General features: G+C 44.1%; 1 protein-coding gene across 1 annotated transcript in view; it reads left to right on the forward strand.

Annotated features, from left to right (window-relative positions):
- LRP1 (LDL receptor protein 1) overlaps positions 1-23,084 on the forward strand; it is a 704,914-nt gene that overhangs the window by 333,929 nt on the left and 347,901 nt on the right. Inside the window, exons 22-28 of the mRNA XM_069324493.1 lie at positions 481-609; positions 3,691-3,811; positions 16,934-17,182; positions 17,384-17,626; positions 17,817-18,023; positions 19,244-19,473; positions 21,663-21,857. Coding sequence (XP_069180594.1) covers positions 481-609; positions 3,691-3,811; positions 16,934-17,182; positions 17,384-17,626; positions 17,817-18,023; positions 19,244-19,473; positions 21,663-21,857 — 1,374 coding nt within the window. The remainder of the gene's footprint in view (positions 1-480; positions 610-3,690; positions 3,812-16,933; positions 17,183-17,383; positions 17,627-17,816; positions 18,024-19,243; positions 19,474-21,662; positions 21,858-23,084) is intronic.

Below are 23,084 nucleotides of genomic sequence, written 5' to 3' on the forward strand. Positions count from 1 at the left end.
TAAACTGAGGAGAGTTGCCGGCGTCAAGGTCTGGGGAGGGGGGGGGGGTTGTGCAGACGGATGTGCGGCATTTGTGCTGATGTCATGTTTGTTTCCTTGTTTTTGTTTGGCGAGTTTTGTTTGCTAGTTCGGCTTTTGATCTGTGATATTTAACCAGCAGTAGTTGGTTTCGAAATTCCTACCTTTCTGGGTGCCTGACCTGGTAGATGGCAGATAAAAACTGCTTCCAGTTACACAGGGGTGTCTTTAGACCATTGCTCCTCGTGCCTGTCTTGAGGGGGGCCCAGGTTCTGGCTCTGGTTCCCAGTAGGCATAGAACTCCTTCGATTGACTGTTGCCACGGTCTAATATATACACATCAGCCCGGTATAGCTCCCGGGAGCCTCCGAGACTCACCCAGAAAATGGCATTTCATTACATTTAATGCTGGTTTTTTCATTTCATTCATTGCTTGTTTTTCCCCATTTGATGTGTGAGCAGACTACGTGTCAAGAAACTCAAGGTTGTACGTACTGTGGAAGTAACAACACATGCATAGCAACATACCAGCTGTGTGACGGAGTGCTCAATTGTCCAGATGGAAGTGATGAATCCAGGTGTGATGAGAAGGTAAAGATGGCTTCCTACTTTGTACATATTAAAATGGCTACAAATATTTAACCCAACATATGGGATTAAGGTAGATTATCCTTATTATAATATTCAGTTTCTGAATACCCAGTTATATGGGTATTCAGCACTATTTTGTCACATAACAAATTCAAAGCATTATGTGACAAAGAGTACTTGGAAGACAGGACACCACGAGTATAGCTCTCTTCCTGTAACTACACGTAGGTCATTTCAGATAATACACATACATGTACACTCTCTCACTTTGCCCACCACACACAAGGTACAAATACATGCAACTATATGGCTTCTGGAATACAAAACAAGTGCTATAGAGGTAGAGACATCAAGTATACCAAAGCTAGAAGATAGAAGAAAAAAAGGTAATATGATCACATATGTACAAACTAACAAAAGGAACATAAAAGTATTTGTGTGTACGTCTGATACCATACTACTTGTGAAGGAGGAAATGTATATGTTTACCTCTCAGAATGTTTGGTAATATGTTTATTGTTTGTGATGTGTGTCTATGTATATATTAACACGTTGTACTGAATGGGGTGAGAATAGCTTGAGCTACCTCATCCCTTTGTGTGTATTTTACCTCAATAAACTTATTTCAATTGCAATTTCAATTTCAACAAAAGGAATCAAACAAAATTGACAAAGCAGAATTTTTTAAAAGTACAACTTTGAGAACAAGAGGACATATGTTCAAACTAAGGAAACAGAGCTGCAAAAAAAAAATTAGAAAGTTCACTTTTGCCAATAGAGTAGTAGATGATTGGAACCTAGTTAAGTGAGAAAGTAGTGGAGACTAAAACCATTAGTAGCTTCAAAGTGTTATATGACAAAGAGTACCGAGAAGACAGGAAGGACTCCATGAGCATAGCTCTCATCCTGTAACTACACTTAGGTTATTTAATTAGGTAATTACACAAAACTGTACAACAAAGATAGGACAAATTTTTAAATCTTGCAACTTCAAGAACAAAAAGCCATACATTCAAGCAAATGAAAGAAGGGTGCCAAGAAAATGTAAAAAAATGCTCAATTGCTGCCAAGAAAATGTAAAAAAATGCTCAATTGCGTACAAAGTTTTGGAAGGTTGGAACAAATTAAGTGAGACAGTAGTGGATTACTGACAGAGTAGGAAGATGGATCTTTTATTTCCTTATTAAGAGAACTCAAAGACTAACAGTCAACAAAGTAAAATCAGGATCATCCACCATGAAATGCTCTGTCCTCCCAGGGTACTGTTCTGTGTGCTCCAGTACTTGTTCTTATTCTTGTATCGTATAAAGATATGGACACAAACCTAAGTACAGTACCATATCATCCTTTGCAGATGACACTAGGATTTTTATGAGAATAGACAACATAGAGGACACGGCAAACCTCCAGTCAGATGTAAATCAGGTCGTTGAGTGGGCTACAGATAATATGATATTTAATTAAGATAAGTTCCAGCTCCTGCGCTACGGAAAAATGAACATATAAAAATGGAAACCACTTTCAAAACGCAGTCAAATCATGCCACAGAACGAAAAGGCAATGAAAAGGATTTGGGTGTACTCATGTCGGAAGTCCTTACCTCTAAAGAACACAATAAAGTAGCCGTCACAACTGCAAGAAAAATGACAGATTGGATAACAAGAACCTTTCAACCAAGAGATGCTATACCGATGATGATACTCTTCAAGACGCTAGTGCTCTCTAGAGTGGATTACTGTTGCACAATGACAGCCCTTTTCAAAGTTGGAGAAATTGCTGACCTGGAGAGCATGCAGAGAAATTACATTGTTGGAATACTGTAATTTCAAACGATTTATGGTATCAAAGGTATATGCATTAGTTGTTTAGCCATGAGTATCAAATTTATTAATTTAATCATTTAGTGTCTTCGAGGACATGACACATGCTTATGTCACAGAGATTTCTTCATCCCATTAACTTATCAACATAATTTAACTAGGATAATTACCCATAATTATCTGCTTTATAGATATGAATAAATTATAATTAGATGTAAGACATCAACAGAAGACAAATCTTTATAGTTCATATGTAATTTAAATTGTATTCACAACAATGTATGTGGGTAAGTGGAAGAATTTTCCCACAGAATGCTTAAAATTCTCAAACTATATTCTCTTGAATGCAGGTGAGAGAGATGCGTAATAATTTACATTTGGAAAATACTAGAGGAACTGGTTCCAAATCTGCATATGGAAATAGCACCACATGAAACCTGGAGGCATAGCAGGAAATACAAAGTGGCTATGTTGAGAAGCAGAGGTGCAATAGGTATGCTAAAGGACAATTCTATGAACATCAAAGGCCTAAGACATTTCAACACTCTCCCACTAAACCTACGGGGGCATAACTAGCTGATTTCTCACGGTGTTCAAAAGAGAACTTGTTAAACCCTCTCTAAAGGATTCCTGCCCAACCTTTCTGTGATTCATACATCAGACTGAGCAGTGGCATCTAACAGCCTGTTTGACTAGACTACGAACCAGGAGGCTTGATCAAAGATGAGGCTATGGTCACACTGATTCCTGGAACCATCACAAGATAATCACAGGGTAGGTATGCCAACATCAGCAGTAGTTTCAAAACATCATGTGACAAAGATTATTGGGAAGATGAGACACCACAAGCATAGCTCTCGCCCTGTAACTACACTTTGATAATTACACATTACCTAATGTGTAATTACATGGTACAAATTACAAGATAGAGTAGTACAGGTGTATTTACAAACTCAGTAGAATATTCAAAACTCAAATGCACTTATATTATTGTAATAGTTATTAGTTTAATAATTAAAGATTGCAGGTGATGAGTCACAATAACGTGACTGAAGTATGTTGAGCAGACCACACTAGAAGTTGAAGGGACGACGACGTTTGGGTCCATCCAGGACCATTCTCAAGTCGATTGTGAATGGTCCAGGACGGACTGAAACGTCATCGTCCCTTCACCTTCTAGTGTGTGATCTGGTCAATAAAAGATTGGCTTCAAAAGTATCAGATAATGGGTAACCGAGTACAATTATTTTGTCTCTCACAGATCTTGCAAGGTTGTAGACCTGAAGAGTATATGTGTGAGCGGACAAGGGACTGCATTCATCAAAGTCTGAAGTGTGACGGAAATGATGACTGTCAGGATCGATCAGACGAGCTGGGCTGTGGTAGGTACCTCAAGTGGTAGGTTAAAAGTAATGTTATCTTTAGTTGTATGTCAGTAGTTCATGCTTGTCTCTTGGGAGTTCTGAGCATTATCTTTAGTTGTATGTCAGTAGTTCATGCTTGTCTCTTGGGAGTTCTGAGCATTATCTTTAGTTGTATGTCAGTAGTTCATGCTTGCCTCTTGGGAGTTCTGAGCATTATCTTTAGTTGTATGTCAGTAGTTCATGCTTGCCTCTTGGGAGTTCTGAGCATTATCTTTAGTTGTATGTCAGTAGTTCATGCTTGCCTCTTGGGAGTTCTGAGCATTATCTTTAGTTGTATGTCAGTAGTTCATGCTTGCCTCTTGGGAGTTCTGAGCATTATCTTTAGTTGTATGTCAGTAGTTCATGCTTGCCTCTTGGGAGTTCTGAGCATTATCTTTAGTTGTATGTCAGTAGTTCATGCTTGCCTCTTGGGAGTTCTAAGCATTAAACATAAAGTGGTCATGCTTGCCTCTTGGGAGCTCTAAGCATTAAACATAAAGTGGTCATGCTTGCCTCTTGGGAGTTCTAAGCATTAAACATAAAGTGGTCATGCTTGCCTCTTGGGAGTTCTAAGCATTAAACATAAAGTGGTCATGCTTGCCTCTTGGGAGTTCTAAGCATTAAACATAAAGTGGTCATGCTTGCCTCTTGGGAGCTCTAAGCATTAAACATAAAGTATTCACCTAGTTGTGCTTATGGGGGTTGAGCTCTGCTCTTTCGGCCTGCCTCTCAACTGTCAATCAATCAACTGTTTCTAACTACTAACTAATTATTTTCTTTTTCACATACACATACACACACACCCAAGAAGCAGCCCATAGTAGCTGTCTAACTCCCAGGTACCTATTTACTGCTAGGTAACAGAGGCATCAGGATGAAGGAAACTCTGCCCATTTGTTTTTCCGCTGGTGCTGGGGATCGAACCCCGGTCCTTATGTCCTCGAGTCTAGAGCGCTGTCCACTCAGCTACCAGCCTCCTTCACTTTTGCGTTTTGGGCGAGCAAGCACCGCACCACCCCAAGGTGCGCCTGGCATTCCACGGGAGTGCGCGGTAATACTGAAAAGTGTATACTCTTTTCAACTTTGTCATCTCAATTCTTGTCTTAGGTTTTTTGATTTGGTATCAATGTGTTTGCAATAGACTTCTCTACAGGTCTAAATGTTATAAACTCCAAACATCTGGCGTACCACCCGCAACAAACAGAGAAAGGGAGAGCAAGTTACCCGGGAGCGCGCAAGAGCAATAAAATGTGTACACTCTTTTCACCTTGGTCACCTCAAGTCTCGTCCTAGGTCTTTCATTTTGGTATCAATTTGTTCACAATAGAATTCCCTACAGTAGTATATGCATATAATGTAATAAGATAAAGTATAAACCACAATATAAAATGTATAAAAAATAAAAACTTACCAATCCAATGATGTTTGTGGATCATAACATGGGTTGAGCATTAGTTTTATCCACTCCACCTACTCCAGGAAAGATTTTAAACCCATGTTTTATAGATACTCACCTATTTGTACTCACCTATTTGTGCTTGCAGGGTGTGGGGGTTTTCTATTTTGCATTCCTGACTGCAATGCATACGTCTCCAATGTACATGTGGCAGACGCTTCACAAAGCTGTCGGAATCAGCAGAGAAAATATGAAAGCAACCATACAGGGCCTGGGAGCAAGGTCGAGTTAGAGTCCTTGAGGGTCTCTTCTCAGACTAGCCTCACCTGATCCTGGTCCACGTTGATCGTTGGAATCTCCTCAATGCTTAAGACACTTTAAGGGACTCCTAGGGTCCTCAACACATTTATAGTTTAGTGAATATAGGCAACTCGGTGTTGAAGACACTTGGAGCTGAAGGCTTGAGTAAATAGTTGGCAGTATTTAGAAGTGGTTCAACGGAAACACAGCATAAAGCTTAACAGTAGTTTATTTACTAACTTAACCACTAATACAAAGGGTGCTTGATTTACTTTAGATTGGCGTCAGAAAGGCTATGGTTGCATTAGCGAGACTCTTGACGTCTGGCTAAACGACTCGGATCCACTCGTGGAGAAACACCTAACTTAACACAGTTGACAGTCAATCATTAACACGGCATGCAAAGGGATCACAAGAGTTCCAACCGAATATTCGGGTAATGATGATGCGCAATAAACACAATGGGACAGGCAATAAACATGCACAATAATAATATCACACAATACTAAATGTGTGGTGTATGTGAAGCTCACATTCACAGATGAGAGTAATGTCGTGATACCACACAGATAAACACGCATACACCGTCGGGTGTCTTCACCTATATCTGTGTCAGATATGAGAAGGTGAGAACTGTGGTCGATACCTCAGATCAACACAGACAGACACAATATAACAATGACAAGATCTTGTACTTACAGGTAGGCCACCTCTCTTATTCACTCACTCACTTAGGCACATTTATGCAAGAACTCGTAGGTGACCTGACGGCTGGTTTCTCGTTCGGCGATAGGCTTTCCCACAAACCGTATTTGACACGGAGGTACTCGCAGGAGGGCACACTGTATGTCTAACAGACACACGCACACACACTTGATGGCACTGGCGGTGAGTAAGGGTGGTGACGTCACGTAGTACTGTGAGGCAGGGCGGCTCGAGGCTAGGCTAGCTACACGCTCTGGACCGAGTGGCGGCTGGTGGCTGATTATATGATACCATGCAGGTACACTGTGGCAAAAGTCACACACAGATTACTTAGGCAGCGGTACTCCTTATTTCACTCTAGGTCACTCACAACGATCGCAATTTGTCACCAGGGGTTACCTGATACCAGTCTGTTTCGCTCTGGTGATTTGTCACTATGCTTCTAAACAATATAGTCACGATCGCAATTCCGGGCGAGCGTTGGTATATTGAAAAGACGCTGAGTTTAACTTGACGGTGAGGAATAGACAGTGTTCTTCTGTCTATTGGCCGATAGACAAAACAGGACACGTCCTCTATGCACGGGCTCCCTCACGTGAATACCCTGCAAGAGGCTGCCGGGCATCTCGTGGGACACAACACAAGGGATTACAACCTTGACATTGCAGCAAAAGAGCGGAAACCAATCATATTGATCGTTCCCTGATCAGTAGCAGAGGTGATGTCATGAACACGTCACGACCACGTCACAGTTGTTATTCTTCATCGCGCCGGTTGAGGCTGACCCCAGAGGTCAGATCTGTCGCCTCGCTGGCATCCCCTCTCCTCTCTCACGCAGGCACCTCCTGTGTACTCAATGACCCTTGTGGCAAGTATGCTTAACTTCCCTGTATCTACTTCCTGCCTGGACATACGGCGGTCTCCATATTATAAACGTATTCCTGGTTAAGTGGGCATCCTGGGGACATCCAACATGTCAGATTACTATCCAGGGTTAACAGAGATAGGGCTTGTGCACGAAATTGGTGCACTGTGCACTGCAATGAGCCATTCAAGTCAGCTGTGGGATAATCTTGAGAGACCATACTCTCACACAGGGGTTGAGCTCTGGCTCTTTGGTCCCACCTTTCAACTGTCAATCAACTGGTGTACAGGTTCCTGAGCCTACTGGGCTCTATCATATATACACTTGAAACTGTGTATGGAGTCAGCCTCCACCACATCACTTCCTAATGCATTCCATTTGTCAACTACTCTGACACTAAAAAAGTTCTTTCTAATATTCTTTCTAATATATCTGTGGCTCATTAGGGCACTCAATTTCCACCTGTGTCCCCCTAGTGCATGTGCCCCTTGTGTTAAATAGCCTGTCTTTGTCTACCCTATCAATTCCTCTGAGAATCTTGTAAGTGGTGATCATAGCCCCCCTAACTCTTCTGTCTTCCAGCGACATGAGGTTTAATTCCTGTAGTCTCTCCTCATAGCTCATACCTATCAGCCCGGGTACTAGTCTGGTGGCAAACCTTTGAACCGTTTCCAGTTTAGTCTTATGCTTGGCTAGATATGGACTCCATGCTGGGGATGCACACTCCAGGATTGGTCAGACGTAGGTGGTATACAAAGTTCTGAATGATTCCTTACACAAGCTTCTAAATGCCGTTCTTATGTTGGCCAACCTGGCATATGCTGCTGATGTTATCCTCTTGATATGGGCTTAAGGGGGTGGGTCTGGTGTGATATCAACCCCCAAGTCTTTCTCTCTCTCTCTTGCTCTCTCTCTCTCTCTCTCTCTCTCTCTCTCTCTCTCTCTCTCTCTCTCTCTCTCTCTCTCTCTCTCTCTCTCTCTCTCTCTCTCTCTCTCTCTCTCCCTCTCTCTCTCTCTCTCTCTCTCTCTCTCTCTCTCTCTCTCTCTCTCTCTCTCTCTCTCTCTCTCTCTCTCTCTCTCTCTCTCTCTCTTTCTCTCTCTCTCTCTCTCTCTCTCTCTCTCTTTCTCTCTTTCTCTCTTTCTCTCTCTCTCTCTCTCTCTCTCTCTCTCTCTCTCTCTCTCTCTCTCTCTCTCTCTCTCTCTCTCTCTCTCTCTCTCTCTCTCTCTTTCTCTCTCTCTTTCTCTCTCTCTCTCTCTCTCTCTCTCTCTCTCTCTCTCTCTCTCTCTCTCTCTCTTTCTCTCTCTCTCTCTCTCTCTCTCTCTCTCTCTCTCTCTCTCTCTCTCTCTCTCTCTCTCTCTCTCTCTCTCTCTCTCTCTCTCTCTCTCTTTAACTCTTGAAGAATTTCATTTCCCAAATGATACCTTGTATCTGGCCTCCAGCTCCCTACACCAATCTTCATTACATTACATTTGCTTGGGTTAAACTCTAACAACCATTTGTTTGACCATTCTTTCAGTTTGTCTAGGTCTTCTTGCAGCCTTAAGCAGTCCTCCTCTGTCCTAATCCTTCTCATAATTTTGGCATCGCCAGCAAACATTGAGAGGAATGAGTCTATACCCTCCGGGAGATCATTTACGTATATCATAAACAGGATAGTTCCGAGTACAGAGCCCTGTGGGACTCCACTAATGTTTTCACGCCAATCTGAGGTCTCCCCTTTCACTGTAACTCTCTGCTTCCTATTGCATAGGTACTCCCTTATCCACTGGAGCACCTTACCAGTTACTCCTGCCTGTCTCTCCAGCTTATGTACCAGCCTCTTATGGGGTACTGTGTCAAAGGCTTTCTGACAGTCCAAAAAAATGCAGTCCACCCATCCTTCTCTTTCTTGCTTAATCTTAGTCACCTGGTCGTAAAATTCTATTAAGCCTGTAAGGCAAGATTTATCCTCCCTGAACCCATGTTGGCAATTTGTCACGAAGTCCCTTGTCTCCAGATGCATTACTAGGTTTTTCTCACGCTCTTCTCCATCACCTTGCAGGGTATACAAGTTAAGGACACTGTCCTGTAGTTCAATGCCTCTTGTCTATCACCCTTTTTGTATATTGGGACCACATTAGCTGTCTTCCATATTTCTGGTAGGTCTCTCGTCTCCAGAGACCTACAATACACTATGGAGAGTGGCAAGCAAAGTGCCTCTGCACACTCTTTCAATACCCATGGTGAGATCCAGTCTGGACCAACAGCCTTTCTCACATCCAGATCCAACAGGTGTCTCTTGACCTCATCTCTCATAATTTCTAACCCTTCCAAGGCCGCCTGGTTTACTGTCTCCTCTCCTAGCGCAGTGACCTCACCTTGTTCTATTGTGAAGACCTCCTGAAACCTCATGCTGAGTTCTTCACACACCTCTTTGTCGTTCTATGTGTACCTTTCCTTGCCTGTTCTAAGTTTCATTACCTGTTCTTTCACTGTTGTTTTCCTCCTGATGTGACTGTGGAGTAGCTTTGGTTTAGTCTTGGCTTTGTTTACTATATCATTTTCATAATTTTTCTCTGCTTCTCTTCTCACACTAATATACTCATTCTCGCTTCTGTGGTATCTCTCTCTCTCTCTCTCTGCTTTCTGGTGTTCTGCTATTTCGGAAGTTCCTCCATGCCCTTTTGTTCAGTTCCTTTGCTTCCATACATGCCCTATTAAACCATGGATTCTTCTTTTGCTTCCTGGTTTTTTCCTTTTGGGCTGGGATAAACCTGTTTACTGCCTCCAGACACTTTTGGGTGACATAGTCCATCATGTATTGTACAGACTAAGCTCTGAGGTCTGTGTCCCATGGTATATCTCTTAGGAAACTTCTCATCCCCTCATAATTCCCCTTTCGGTATGCCAGCCTTTTGTTTCCTAGTTTTTTTGGGGGGAGAAATCCTAGATCTACCAGGTACTCGAGGATCAATACACTGTGATCACTCATTCCCAAGGGCGCTTCCAACTTAACTTCCCTTATATCCCACTCATTTAGGGTAAATATCAGATCGAGCATTGCTGGTTCATCTTCCCCTCTCATTCTTGTTGGTCCCTTGATGTGTTGGCTTAAAAAGTTTCTTGTTGCCGCGTGAAGTGGATGGTGGGCAAGCATTACTGCTTATCAACTCAGTATTATCTGCATTACTGTATTATTTATATTACTGCTTATCAACCCATGGGCCACATGTCCCATCAAGGAAAATGGGAAGACGTTGGTGCTCAGTTTAAAACCAGTCCCAACAAAATCGGATAAAAACCTGAATTTTAGCAAATATATTACTTTCAGGGGGAAGCCCTCCCCGTCAGCTCCCCGTAGCTATCCCAGGCTGATATGCTAATGTCTGATTTTGGCCTGAAGGGTCTGGGGCTGCCCCGTCCCCCTCCCGGGGAGGCGGGAGCTGCACAGACAGCGACGCGGCGACGTGTGACATCATACTAGTTTGCTCGTTTTCTGTTGGGGAGTTCTATCCACTAGTTCGGCTTTTGGTAGCAATTTTTACCAGAATTGGGGTTTGTTTTGGGGCGCTTACCTTTCTGGGTGCCTGATCCGGTCGATGGCAGACATAGAATGCTTCCAACCATACGGGGGTTTCTATAGGCCATTGCTCCCCTTGCCTCTCTGAGGGGGTCCGGTTCTGGCCGTTGTCCCCGGTAGGCCTAAGAACTCCATACACATGACTGATGCCAAAGTCTGACATTAGCATATCAGCCTGGGATAGGTCCAGGGGAGCCTCCAGGACTCACCCAGAAAATGGCGTTTCATTACATTCAACGCTGGTTTTTGATGCCATACTGCATCATTACCCACGAAAGTGTTAAAATGGTAGTGCTTGTCTGTTGGGAGTTCTAAGCATTAAACATAAAGTGGTCATGCTTGCTTGTTGGGCGATCTAAACATTAAACATAAAGTGGTCATGCTTGCTTGTTGGGCGATCTAAACATTAAACATAAAGTGGTCATGCTTGCTTGTTGGGCGATCTAAACATTAAACATAAAGTGGTCATGCTTGCTTGTTGGGCGATCTAAACATTAAACATAAAGTGGTCATGCTTGCTTGTTGGGCGATCTAAACATTAAACATAAAGTGGTCGTTAAGTAGGTTTGGGGCATTGGTCAATTTAAAGTGTCCTCTCCTAACCTACCAGAGGACCCAAAACAGAAAACAGGACAGTATGTCACTTTCATGAGCCTCTTCCATTTTTTAGTAAGACAATTTTTGGTCGTGTGATATCGAAACACGTGCTCTTAACCCATACCCTGCTCCAGTCACGATCTTAATTTAATTATTTAATATAATTATTATTATTATTATTAATTACTATCTGAGATTTTATCCTGTGCACAATTCATCATATGTGATTGAATCTTATGTGTTTTCAATACTTTTCTGGGGGAAGTCCTGTCGGCTCGCTGCAGCTAATGGACTGATATCCACTATATTAGTCTAGAGCATTAGCTACTGGAGTTCTTTATGTCTACCGGAAACCACGAGCCAGAACCTGGTTCCCTCAAAGAGGCATAGGGAGCAATAGCTTATAAGCACTCCATTGTTTGAAGTATAGTCATGCCTGCCATCGACTAGGGACATCACCCTGAAAGGTAGGTGAACTATTACAAGCCCCAACTGGTAAAACATTGCAACCCAAGACCGAACAGAGGCTAAGAACTCCCCAAAAGGAAACAACAAACAAGCACATGTCCACTCAACCAGTGCGCACACTTGTTAGCGACCCCCTTTTCCCGGGAGGGGGGAAGGGGATAGAAGCCTCGCCCAGGCGGCCCCAAGCGCTGACGCCAGCAGTTCGTTAACTGATGCTTTATAGAACTGACATTACCTCTGGCCTCATTCTCTTGCTGGATTTTACCCTGTGCGGTTGTGCCAGCTGTGTGTCTATTGTGCAGTGGCCAGGTGTTCAAACTAGTAGTCAGGCTGCATGCGTTTAGGGCACCCACCTTCCCTGGGTGCCCAGTAGGTACTGCCCTTGCGTGTTCAGGGTTTTCTTCTCTTCGTCGTTTGGGGTTGCACTCCCATTGAGGATAATGTCACTTGTCATTATCCTCGCCCTTGGGGTTCAGCAGGGGTTGTGGGGCTCTCTGTCTGGCCCTGGGTAGGGAGTTTTGTTGGTGCTGGCTGTGGCACACAGTGTTTTGTGCAGCTTGCATAATCATGGTGATTGTCTCTCTCTCTCTCTCTCTCTCTCTCTGGCCTCTGGTTGTTTGTGTTGTATTTTCAAGAGTTTCAGGTTTTCCTTTTCTTTTTCCAAGAGGAGATCTGCCTAGCTTCTAACTAGGTTCTCCTAGGTTGAGTTGGGTGGTCCTCCTCTGGGCCCCCTCCAGGTTGCACGCACAGCTTCCTGGGTTCAGTTTGCCCAGTATTAGACGGAGTTCAACTGGCTTTAGCTACACCTGTGCTTGGACTCCCTGTCAGGATTTCCCCTCCTGCTGCCTAGTAAACCCCCTTGTGCTCAATGCTGATGCATATGTTTTCCGAGTCCCTACTCGCTTTGTGCGAGTTTGAAGGTTGTTCGTGGCCCTAGTCTCAGGGTGACGATCATCTGTTCTGCCGCCGTCATGCTGCTTATCGGGTTGGTGACACCTACGACCCAGAGTCGTGCGGGTCTTGTTCCCCGCTCGTCATCCGCCTTACCCATTCTTCTTTGAAAGACCTTAGGGGTCAGGCAGCGGCTGTGTTACTTGGTAGGTTTTTGTTGCTGCAACACGCCTTGTTTGTTGTCCATTCGGATGCCCCAGAGCTGCCTCGTTTTGGTTTAGGGACCCGGAATTGGGGGTGTTTGTCGCTTCAACTTTGGTTTTGACTGCTCCTTTGATTCCTTCCCTCGTGGGTGGGGTTTGCCCCGTTCTTTCCCCACTTTTCCTAGCTCCCAAACGTCTGAGGGTTTCGAAGTCGGGGTAGGGTTTAGCTCAGGACAAGACTTGGGCGGCTTCAGGGGCTGCCTTGTTCAATGCGGGATACGAAGGCTGTTGGGCCTAATCGTCCCACTGAGGCTTCTGGGTTCTCCCAGCAGACCCCCATCTTTGAGGCTTTTCCCTTGGACTCTGCCTTGCCTTCCGGGGTCGGTGGGCGTGAATGTGGGTTCTGCCCCCGGAGCCTGTGTTGGGGGTTCCCGGGGCATGGGGGAGTTAGCTTGGGGCTCTAGTGCACTGTTTGACCCTGCCTGGGCTTTGGTGCCTTCGGGGCGTGGGTTGTTGTTGCAGGGTTCGAGGTTTTCGTATCCCCCTTCCATATATGAATTTGATTTGGGGGCGACTATTCCCCCCCTTTCTTCCCCGGGTATGTTACCGGGTTCCATTGGATTCATTTCCTCTGCAGATGCTCAGGAGGCTCTTGGTGCCTACCTCCTGTGTGACCCGGTATTTGCCTCTATTATGGACTCCGGTCTCTTTTGAGTTTGGTTCCTCTTCTCCATACTGGGTGATTTATGAAGTTCCTGGGTCTTCCCGGCTTGCAGAGTACCTTCCCTTTGCTCTGGGGGCTTAGCACAGGTTTTGTCATACCCACACACTTGAGTGGCGTGAGGTTTCCTCGGTGTTACAGATTTTCTTATAGCTCTCTTGAGATCCTTCGTGAGTGCTTTTATGCCATTGCACTTTCTCTTGATGTTGGGTTGCAGTAGTTACACGCTCTGGTCCCTCTTCTCGGCTGCCTTGGTTGCTGATGATCACCGTACTCACGGTCATTTGGCTTCAGTCTTGCACTTCTTTAGCCTCCTGGAGCTGTCTTTGGACTGGCTTGCGGAGGCTGTGGAGGCCTTGAGTGCCAGGCCTTCGACTGGGAAGCTGATCTTGGTGACATTGCTGAAGCTGTTTGTGTCTTCTCCGGGAGACAGTTTCTCTGCTTTTTGCCTCTCACCTCATGTGTCACCAAGGTTTCCTTGCCCTCTCTTTTGACTCTGCATGGGCCCAGGCTCTTCAGTTTTCATCTCCTTTTTGTCCGTTGTTGTTTTCTGTGGACATTGTGACTAAATTTTCGGTGGCGCCATCCTGCAGTTGCTGTCCTATTTCTGATATGTTAGTGCTTCTGGGGAATATTTTTTGCTCTTCCCAGGGTGGTCGTGCCGGGGCTTTGGCATTGGTAGCTCAAGGTGGCCCCATTGGTGCCAGTTTCTCCGCCGGCGTCTTCTCTGGGTCCTTCTTCGTCTGGCCAGTGCCGTGGTCACTCTGCTCGAAGGTTGGTTTCTCGGGGGTCACGTCGGCCCTTTCAGTGGCCCTGTTTGCCTATGCTTGGTCCCACGATTTGTGGGCGTTTCGGTTCGCATCCTCCAGCCTTTGGTGACGTTGGGCTGCTCCTCATCCTCCTCCTCCTCCTCTAGGAAGTTTGGGCCTGGTGGGGCAGTCTTCCTCCACGTCGCTTTGCCGGGTCATCCTGAAGTGGGTACGCTTGGGTGTGGTCGAAACGACCTCATCCCTCAAGTTGGTTTCTCGCTTGTTCCCAGTTTTGAAATGGGACTGCGTGGATCTTTGGTTCATTCTGTACTTGTCCCGTCTGAACCATTGGATCCCTTGCCCCTCTTTTCGGATGACCACTCTGTCTTAGGTCCGGCTTCTTCTCGATCCGAATGCCTGGATGGTGTCCCTGGACCACAAGGTGCGGGGACCTTGAGGTCCCTGGCCAATACAGTCCATCCACTACAGATGAATAGGAACGTGCCAATACAAGGTATTCATCCGGGGTTCAGGGACTGGTTAGGTTTTGTGGTGGGGCATCAGGTGTACTGCTTTTGCTGCCTTCCATTTGGGCTAAATCTGGCACCTCACATTTTTATGCATCTTACCCATGTTGTGATGGTCTGTCTGCATCTGCTAGAAGCTCAAGTGTTGGCTTACGTCGATGACTGGTTGGTCTGGGCTCCCAGCCAGTCTGCTGGGATTTGGTACTTTCCCAGCTTACCGGGTTCGGGTTCCTGGTGAACTGGAGGAAGTCCCATTTGGTTCTGTCCCAGGTTTGGACTTGGCTGGGCCTGGTCTGGGATTCTCGGATGGTGACGGTGTCCTGCCCTTCTGCGCCGTTGCTCCGGCTGCGGTCCCATCTTTGGCTGTTCTTGGGGGGGGGGGGGGGGTCCTGGGGCACTCGTCGGTTGCTCGAGCATCTGTGCAGGAGTCTTAACTTCACCTTCTGGTTTTCCCGCTGATCGGGTTTGGCTTCAGAGGCTGTTTTGGTTCCTTCGAAGCAGTCCCTTCCATCGCTCTCATGATTGCTGGGTTCATTCCCCGGGGGCCTTGCATTGGCTGCTGCGTCTCCCCCCCTTCCTCTTCGGGTTTTTCAAGGTTAAGTACCTACTCGTTTCCTCGCTCGATGTGTTCACAGACACCTTGTCCCTCGGCTGGGGTTTTGTGATCATTGCTCACCAGGCCGGTCAGGTTCATTGGGGGCTGTCATTCCATCAAACTCACAGCACAGTGCGGGAGTTCATGGCGGTGTGGCTCTCGCTGCGGCAGATTCAGCTCGCTTGGGGCTATATGATCCGGCTCCATTCATACTGTGCCCCAGTGGCTCATTGTCTGAAATGAGGGATTGAGGGGGGACATCGGTCCACAACTCTTTGCAGATGAGTGGATCTTCTGCTGAGTTTTTGGGGTTTAGCTCTCAGTGCTGTTAACATGGACAGCCCAGTGTGGGGGTGCCCAGTGTCCTGGCGGACAGCCTGTCCCGGTTCATTCCTCTGTCAAAGCATTATATGCCCGTAGCCAAATGATCGTGAGTGCGATGATCCTCACCAACCAAAGCAGGTGAAAACTTGGGGACCTGAGCGTGCAACAATCCAATCTCATGAAAAAGCGCAGGGGCGTAAATGCACTCACTGAGGATTTCGAGAGAGCCCTCCAAGAAAACCTGTAAGCCAAGGAAACCTCACACCACTCAAGCGTACGGGTATCACAAAAACCATGCCAAGCTCCAAGAGCAGAGAAAGGGAATCTGGAAGCCAGGAAGACCCAGGAACATATCGAGGCAAATACTGAGCAGCAAGAACCTCTACGGGAATGGTTCTCGAACGCCCCAGGGAAGATAACTCTGACACGCAGAGGCAGTACTCACAGGGCGCTTAAGGAAGGAAGCCTCTAAGCACATACAGCCCCTGTACTGACGAGGAACACCTGGCCACCGCACAACACACAACACGGCAGTGAGTGATACAAAGGCAAACATCACCTAGGAAACTGAGGCCAGTGAAGAGTCTGTCCAAGTTGACATTAGCTTACGAATTGGAGTGCTATTCAGCCGGCGCAGTGAGGTCCGGGGCCCCCCTCTCCCCCTATCCCCCTTTCGGGGAGGGGAGGGCTGCGCGGGTGAGCGGCGCAGTGGTGGTGTGTTGTGTTTGCTTGTTTCCTTGGGATTGTAGGGAGTTCTACCTCTCTGTTCAGTTTTTGTTGTTAGTTTCTTACCATGTGGGGGTTTGTTTTGTTATGCCTACCTTTCTGGGTTTCTAACCCCGGTCGATGGCAAATAGGGGAAAACCCCAACCACAGGGGGGGTTTTCCAGGGCCATTGCTCCCTGAAATTTCTCTGAAGGGGCCAGGTTCTGGCACTGGTCCCTGGTAGGTCTGAACTCCATAGCTAATGTCCCGGTCTAATATAACATACATTAGCCCGATAAGCTCCAGGGAACCTCCAGGGCTCACCTAGAAAATGGTGTTTCATTACATTCAATGCTGGTTTCTTAATGCAAACTAGGATGTAGTCCTTAAATGACTTAGAAGTTTAATAGTTAATTTGATGTTTTACTAATATTAATTCTTATTATATACTGTACTCAAATTTAAGTATAAATGTGAAATATTTTTCACTTACAGAATCTATTGAGTGCTCACACAATGAATGGAAATGTAGTTCAGAAGAGCATTGTATCCCTGATATATGGAAATGTGATGGTGTGGAAGACTGCAGTGACAGCTCCGACGAGAAGATGTGTCCCAGCATCCCTGTAAAGTGTACGCCACCAAGTCATCTTTGTGATAACAGCACTGTCTGTGTCCCACCAGCAAGCCTCTGTGATGGACATAACAACTGCAAGGATGGGTCTGATGAAGGTGGTCGCTGCGGTTAGTATCCATATCTTACGCCTGTAATGTATAGATGAAATACTTGTGCTGATGTGTTAAATGTCGAGGATGGGTCTGATGTGGTTGCTAATGGTTAGCACTCTTATTGTATATCTTTCTTTGTCAATTAAATATTTGTGTTGATATACGTATTATCTTAAAATGATAATAATTTCAATGTTTAAATTAAATTTCTTTCAGGATCCTTTGATTGTGAGCTGATGGACTGTCACAAGAACTGCACCCAAGGTCCTGGCGGGCCAGTGTGCACATGCCCAAAAGGACAAACTCTACTGTCAGATGGTCGCATGTGCACTCATCTCCATCCTTGCCAACAGTGGGGAACATGTTCTCAAGAATGTGTCCCGACCAAACATTCACATAAATGTGTGTGTATTGAAGGATACCAAATAGAACCAGATCATTTTACCTGTAAAAGTACTGGTTAGTATTGCATGTTGTCTAGTAAATTTTAGAATAGTAAGCCCTTAAGTGTAGAATTGAATTATAACTGCTTTGAAATATACAGTACATGCATATACTGTTTGTATTTAACTGAAAAAAGTACCATTGATGATTCATTGTGAGGTGATTGTATGCTGGATATTAGTACTGAGTCAACTGATCATTACAGACCCAGCTGTTCCATACCTCATCTTCAGCAACCGGCATGAACTACGCAGTATAACCCTCAAGGATAACAGTATGGGGGTAAAGGCTCTGATCTCGTCGCTTAAGAATACAATTGCCTTAGACTTCTATCATTCAGATGAAGGCGATGTTATATTCTGGACAGATGTAGTGGATGACAAGATTTATCGAGGGACTCTCTTGGCTGGAGGTAAAATATTCTGGTATATACACGATGATATCTCAAGAACATGATGTATCTATGAAAAGTATTGATGTTATACAATGGAATCAAACCCTTCTCCCTTGACTCCCCTGAAACGTGCTTTAGTCAGAAATGCGTGCCTGGGGATCCAGTGATGTCAGTTCAGTCCCATCATCTAGGTTATTATTTTTCATTCTAGTATACTTTCTTCTATTTTATTTATTTGTTGCTATGAAAGTCATGTTTCTAAAAGGTATCTTATTTTTCTCAAAGGATCTTAACACTTTGGGGTTATGATGACGTTCATGCAGTCAATAAAACAATACACGTAGTTTGGGACATGACATTAATGCCGTCATCAAATAGTTTTTGCATATTCCTATTAGTAAGTATAAGCATTGCGAGTGAAAGAGTTTAACATTGGATTGTGCGCTCACGGGCATCGTCCGGCCTACCTTGCGGTGCGCTGCAGGGGACCTGCCGGGCCAGGCAAAGTATTACTTAACCAAATTTGAATCAAATATTGTGTCTGGGAACACCTCTGTTCATAAATCCAGCACTGAATGTAATGAAACACTTCTTTTTGGTGGGTCGTTGGTGGCTCCCTATTCAGGAGAATACTTAGGGAAGACCTCCCAGAAAATGATTGCTGTCCTTTGGTAATTGAGAGTCAACCATGACCACCATGCTCAAATTTATTTACCATCAAGCTATTAGTATCATTATTATTTTCATTACAATTGCAGAGCATAAGGCACAATAACGTGGCTGAAACAAAACCCCGACTCGCACACACATGTGAACATATGAAAAATATGAAAGTGATAGATGTTTCCACTTCCTCCTGGACCCTTCTAATTACCTAAATGTAATTACATAATTGTTGTTACAAGATGAGAGGAACACTTCTGGTGTTATGTCTTCCCAGTATGTTTGCTGACATGTCATGGATTGTTTCTGCACTTACCCCTCACGTCCTTGCACCTCACCTCTCGTGTTATATTCTCCTACTATGGCATGACTTGATTTATGGGCTACTCATGCCTGTGACACCTTTTGGGTGGCTTAATCTTCATCAGTCAATCATGGCTTGATAAGGCTTCATGGCAGATTGTAATGCCGCCACTTTAATTTCTTTTCATGTGTGTCGGTTGGGCTATTAGTGTTATAATTATTTGTATTACTATTATTTTGATCAGTGTTCATATTTCACTCTTATGTTTTAGCGTTGTCGAACATAGAGGTGGTGGTGCAGACAGGTCTAGCCACAGCTGAAGGACTTGCTGTTGACTGGCTGGCAGAAAATTTGTATTGGGTGGAGAGTAATTTGGACCAAATAGAAGTGGCTAAACTCAATGGATCATACCGACGGACCCTCATCGCCTCGCGTATGGAAAGCCCACGAGCTATATCTCTTGACCCGAGAGTTGGCATGGTGTTTTGGTCAGATTGGGAGGTATGTCAATTAACCATATGTAATAAGAACATATGAAAAACATATGAATACAGGAAACTGCAGAAGGCCTATTGACCCATGTGAGGCAGCTCCTATTTATTTCCCCATCCCCATCCCAAATCCTTACCCTAATCCCTTCCAAGTGCTATATAGTCATAATGGTTTGGCACTATCTCCTGATAATTCCTTCCCTCCTATTTATATACACCCAGACTCATAAATACATATATACAGTATGTCTAAATTACACTTGATACAATCTAACTCTCTCATATCTATTATAAAGTTTGCTATATTCTTTAAAATAGGAAGGAATTACATGTCCATGCTGACTAATTGCTTTTACTGTGTTTCTGCTCAATTTATTATCAGTCTTCGGTGATAATCTAAATAATTAGCATCGTATTTTTTAGAAATTCAGTAAAACTAAGGAAAATATAGGCCTAAAGCATTTACCAATACAGTATATTAATTTAAACTCATTTTGTTACTTAAAGTTCATATGCATTAACAAATTAAATAAATTACAAATTGCAATAAAGTATTTAATAGGTTTATCTTTTCTAGCTACTGTACTTGTTGCATGTTTAGTGTTGAACAAGTTATTTTCTGAGTAGTGATACGTACATTTTTAAGCAGCCATGCATTTTTGATTATTGATACATTTTTGCCATCATTCTTATGAGATACAGTATGATGCATTATTATGCTTTACATACCCCTGTCTTGCTTAGCAGGGTTTAATTACACCTTGGGTTACTTTGTATCTCTGCTGATGCTCTGATGAATTGGGATGAATATTTGGAACATGCATTAATAATATATGGAACATGTAATTACCTAAGTGTAATTACCTAAGTGTAGTTACAGGATGAGAGCTACGCTCGTGGTGTCCCGTCTTCCCAGCACTCTTTGTCATATAACGCTTTGAAACTACTGACGGTCTTGGCCTAATGTGATGCACATTACGTGTTACAGTTATAATGAAGCCTTACCTGACGTAGCACACGTTATTCAAAAAAGAGTACAGTGGCATCTCGACTTACGATTGCCCCGACTTACAATAATTTTGAGTTACAATGTAAATTTGATAGAAAAATGTGACTCGACTTACGATAGTGTGGTCAACTAACGATATTTGTTGGTACACATTTGGGTCGACCAAGCGCGTGGTTCCCGGTCACGCAGGCCGACCTTGCCTCAGTTTACTAGAGCTGCCCGCTTAATGACAATCATGCCTATAAGAAATTCTGTTTTTCTTGTCATTTTTTGCTCTTTGAACATAAAACTGATTATTATATATCTCGCCATGGGTCCCAAGAAAGTCAGTGGTAAGGTTCAACCTAAGAAAATAGTTTTGAGTAGAGGCAGTAGAGGATGTCCCTTCCTCATTAAGAAAATGTGTGAAGTATGGGAAGAACTGCAAAGTTTTGTTGAAAAAACTCACTCAGATAAAGCTGTAGCAGGCCGTTGCATTGACCTTTAAATGACAATGTGATGTCTTACTACAGACAAGTGTTAACATGTAGGGAAAAACAAATGTCTTTAGACAGATTCTTAGTAAGACAAGCAAGTGGTGAGCCACAAGCAGGTCCTAGTGGTATGCAGGCAAACATGCCAGAGAGTGTATCCCAGAAAAGTCATCACTGCCTGATGTTATAATGGAAGGGGGACTCCCCTTCCAAACAGTAACACCTCTCCTTCTCCACCCTCCTCACCATCTTCCATACGCCATCAAGAGTCCTCAATAAAGGTAAGATAAACATATGTACTGTATTGTAGTGAGAGGAAAAAATTGTATTCAGAATAAAATGTATTTGTAAGTTAATATTTTGGAGGGTGGGGAACGGATTAATTCATTCCCCTTTATTTCTTATGGGAAAAATCACTTCGACTTACGATATGTCTCTGGGAATGGATTACCATCCGTTCATCGAGGCCCCACTGTACTGGGAAGATGGGACACCACGAGAGTAGCTCTCATCCTGTAACTACACTTGGGTAATTACATGACTCAACTGTATTTGACATACTGTATCTACCTGACACAACATGCACCCACGCAAGACAAACTTTAACATAACTACAAGTGATGTGCGTAAATTGTGATGTGCATCCACACACAACATACAATACATATTTAGTAATTTGTCACTATTGTGATTTCTAAGATATTTGTACTTTTTCAGGAAGGAAATGCACGGATAGAGTCATGCAGTATGTCTGGAGAAGGTCGGCGTGTTGTATTTGTTGTGAGTGAGATTGTTGGTGGAGGTTGGCCGAATGGATTAACACTGGATTATGCTTTACGTCGAATCTACTGGATAGATGCCAAGTCTGATTCCATTCACACTTCTCTCTATGATGGCACAGACCACATGGAGGTAATGTTATATATTTATGTATGTTAATATGTGCTGAATGTAGATGGATACTAATTTCTCTGTGGGAAATAGGCACAGTGGATGATAAACTAGAGTTGTTGTTGTTCATCTCTGGTAGAATATTGTTTGCCATATTTTCACCTTTTTAATTTCTTTCTAGCATATCTCTGATGTGCAGGTTCTCCAAAAATCGAAGATAGAGCCATATACTGGTGCTGGTTCCTCAGTAGGATAATGTGGGTCTTGGAGGCCAGGTATACTGGTGCTAGTTCCTTGGTAGGATAATGTGGGTCTTGGAGGCCAGGTATACTGGTGCTAGTTCCTTGGTAGGATAATGTGGGTCTTGGAGGCCAGGTATACTGGTGCTAGTTCCTTGGTAGGATAATGTGGGTCTTGGAGGCCAGGTATACTGGTGCTAGTTCCTTGGTAGGATAATGTGGGTCTTGGAGGCCAGGTATACTGGTGCTGGTTCCTCAGTAGGATAATGTGGGTCTTGGAGGCCAGGTATACTGGTGCTAGTTCCTTGGTAGGATAATGTGGGTCTTGGAGGCCAGGTATACTGGTGCTAGTTCTTCAGTAGGATAATGTGGGTCTTGGAGGCCAGGTATACTGGTGCTAGTTCCTCAGTAGGATAATGTGGATCTTGGAGGCCAGGCATGAACATTCCAGATATACTGATAGTGTTCCTCGGTAAGTTAATGTGGATCTTAGAGGCCAGGCATGAATGTTTCAGGTATACTGATAGTGGTTCCTCGGTAAGTTAATGTAGGTCTTGGAGGCCAGGCTTGAACATTCCAGGTATACTGATGATGGTTCCTCGGTAGATTAATGTGGGTCTTGGAGGCCAGACATGAACGTTCCAGGAAGTATGCAACAAGAAGCTACTGCCAGCCTACCAGAAAAAGGTATTTCATTATATTCAACACTTGATTTTTCATCCTGGATTTTAATATTCAAAGTTTTGTTTTACCCTGGTTGCTGAATGGCTTAAAGTTATTAATCCCAAAAGTGATCAGCTATTTAAAAGTACTCCATCAAGATGTACATAACTAAAAGTAGTTAATCAGTCTAACTGGAAACAATCACAAATGGCATTTGGAGCACAGGAGGTAATTACAGATAATTGGTGCAGCATAAGGGTTAAAGATTATTATTCAATGGAGCAGTGGTACTTTGTTTATTCTTTTGGGCTTATCTTGAGGTCATCTGGGAGCTACATGCTGAGGG

This window comes from Procambarus clarkii, chromosome 14 (genome assembly GCF_040958095.1).
Source record: "Procambarus clarkii isolate CNS0578487 chromosome 14, FALCON_Pclarkii_2.0, whole genome shotgun sequence".
NCBI classification, from domain to species: Eukaryota; Metazoa; Arthropoda; class Malacostraca; order Decapoda; family Cambaridae; genus Procambarus; species Procambarus clarkii.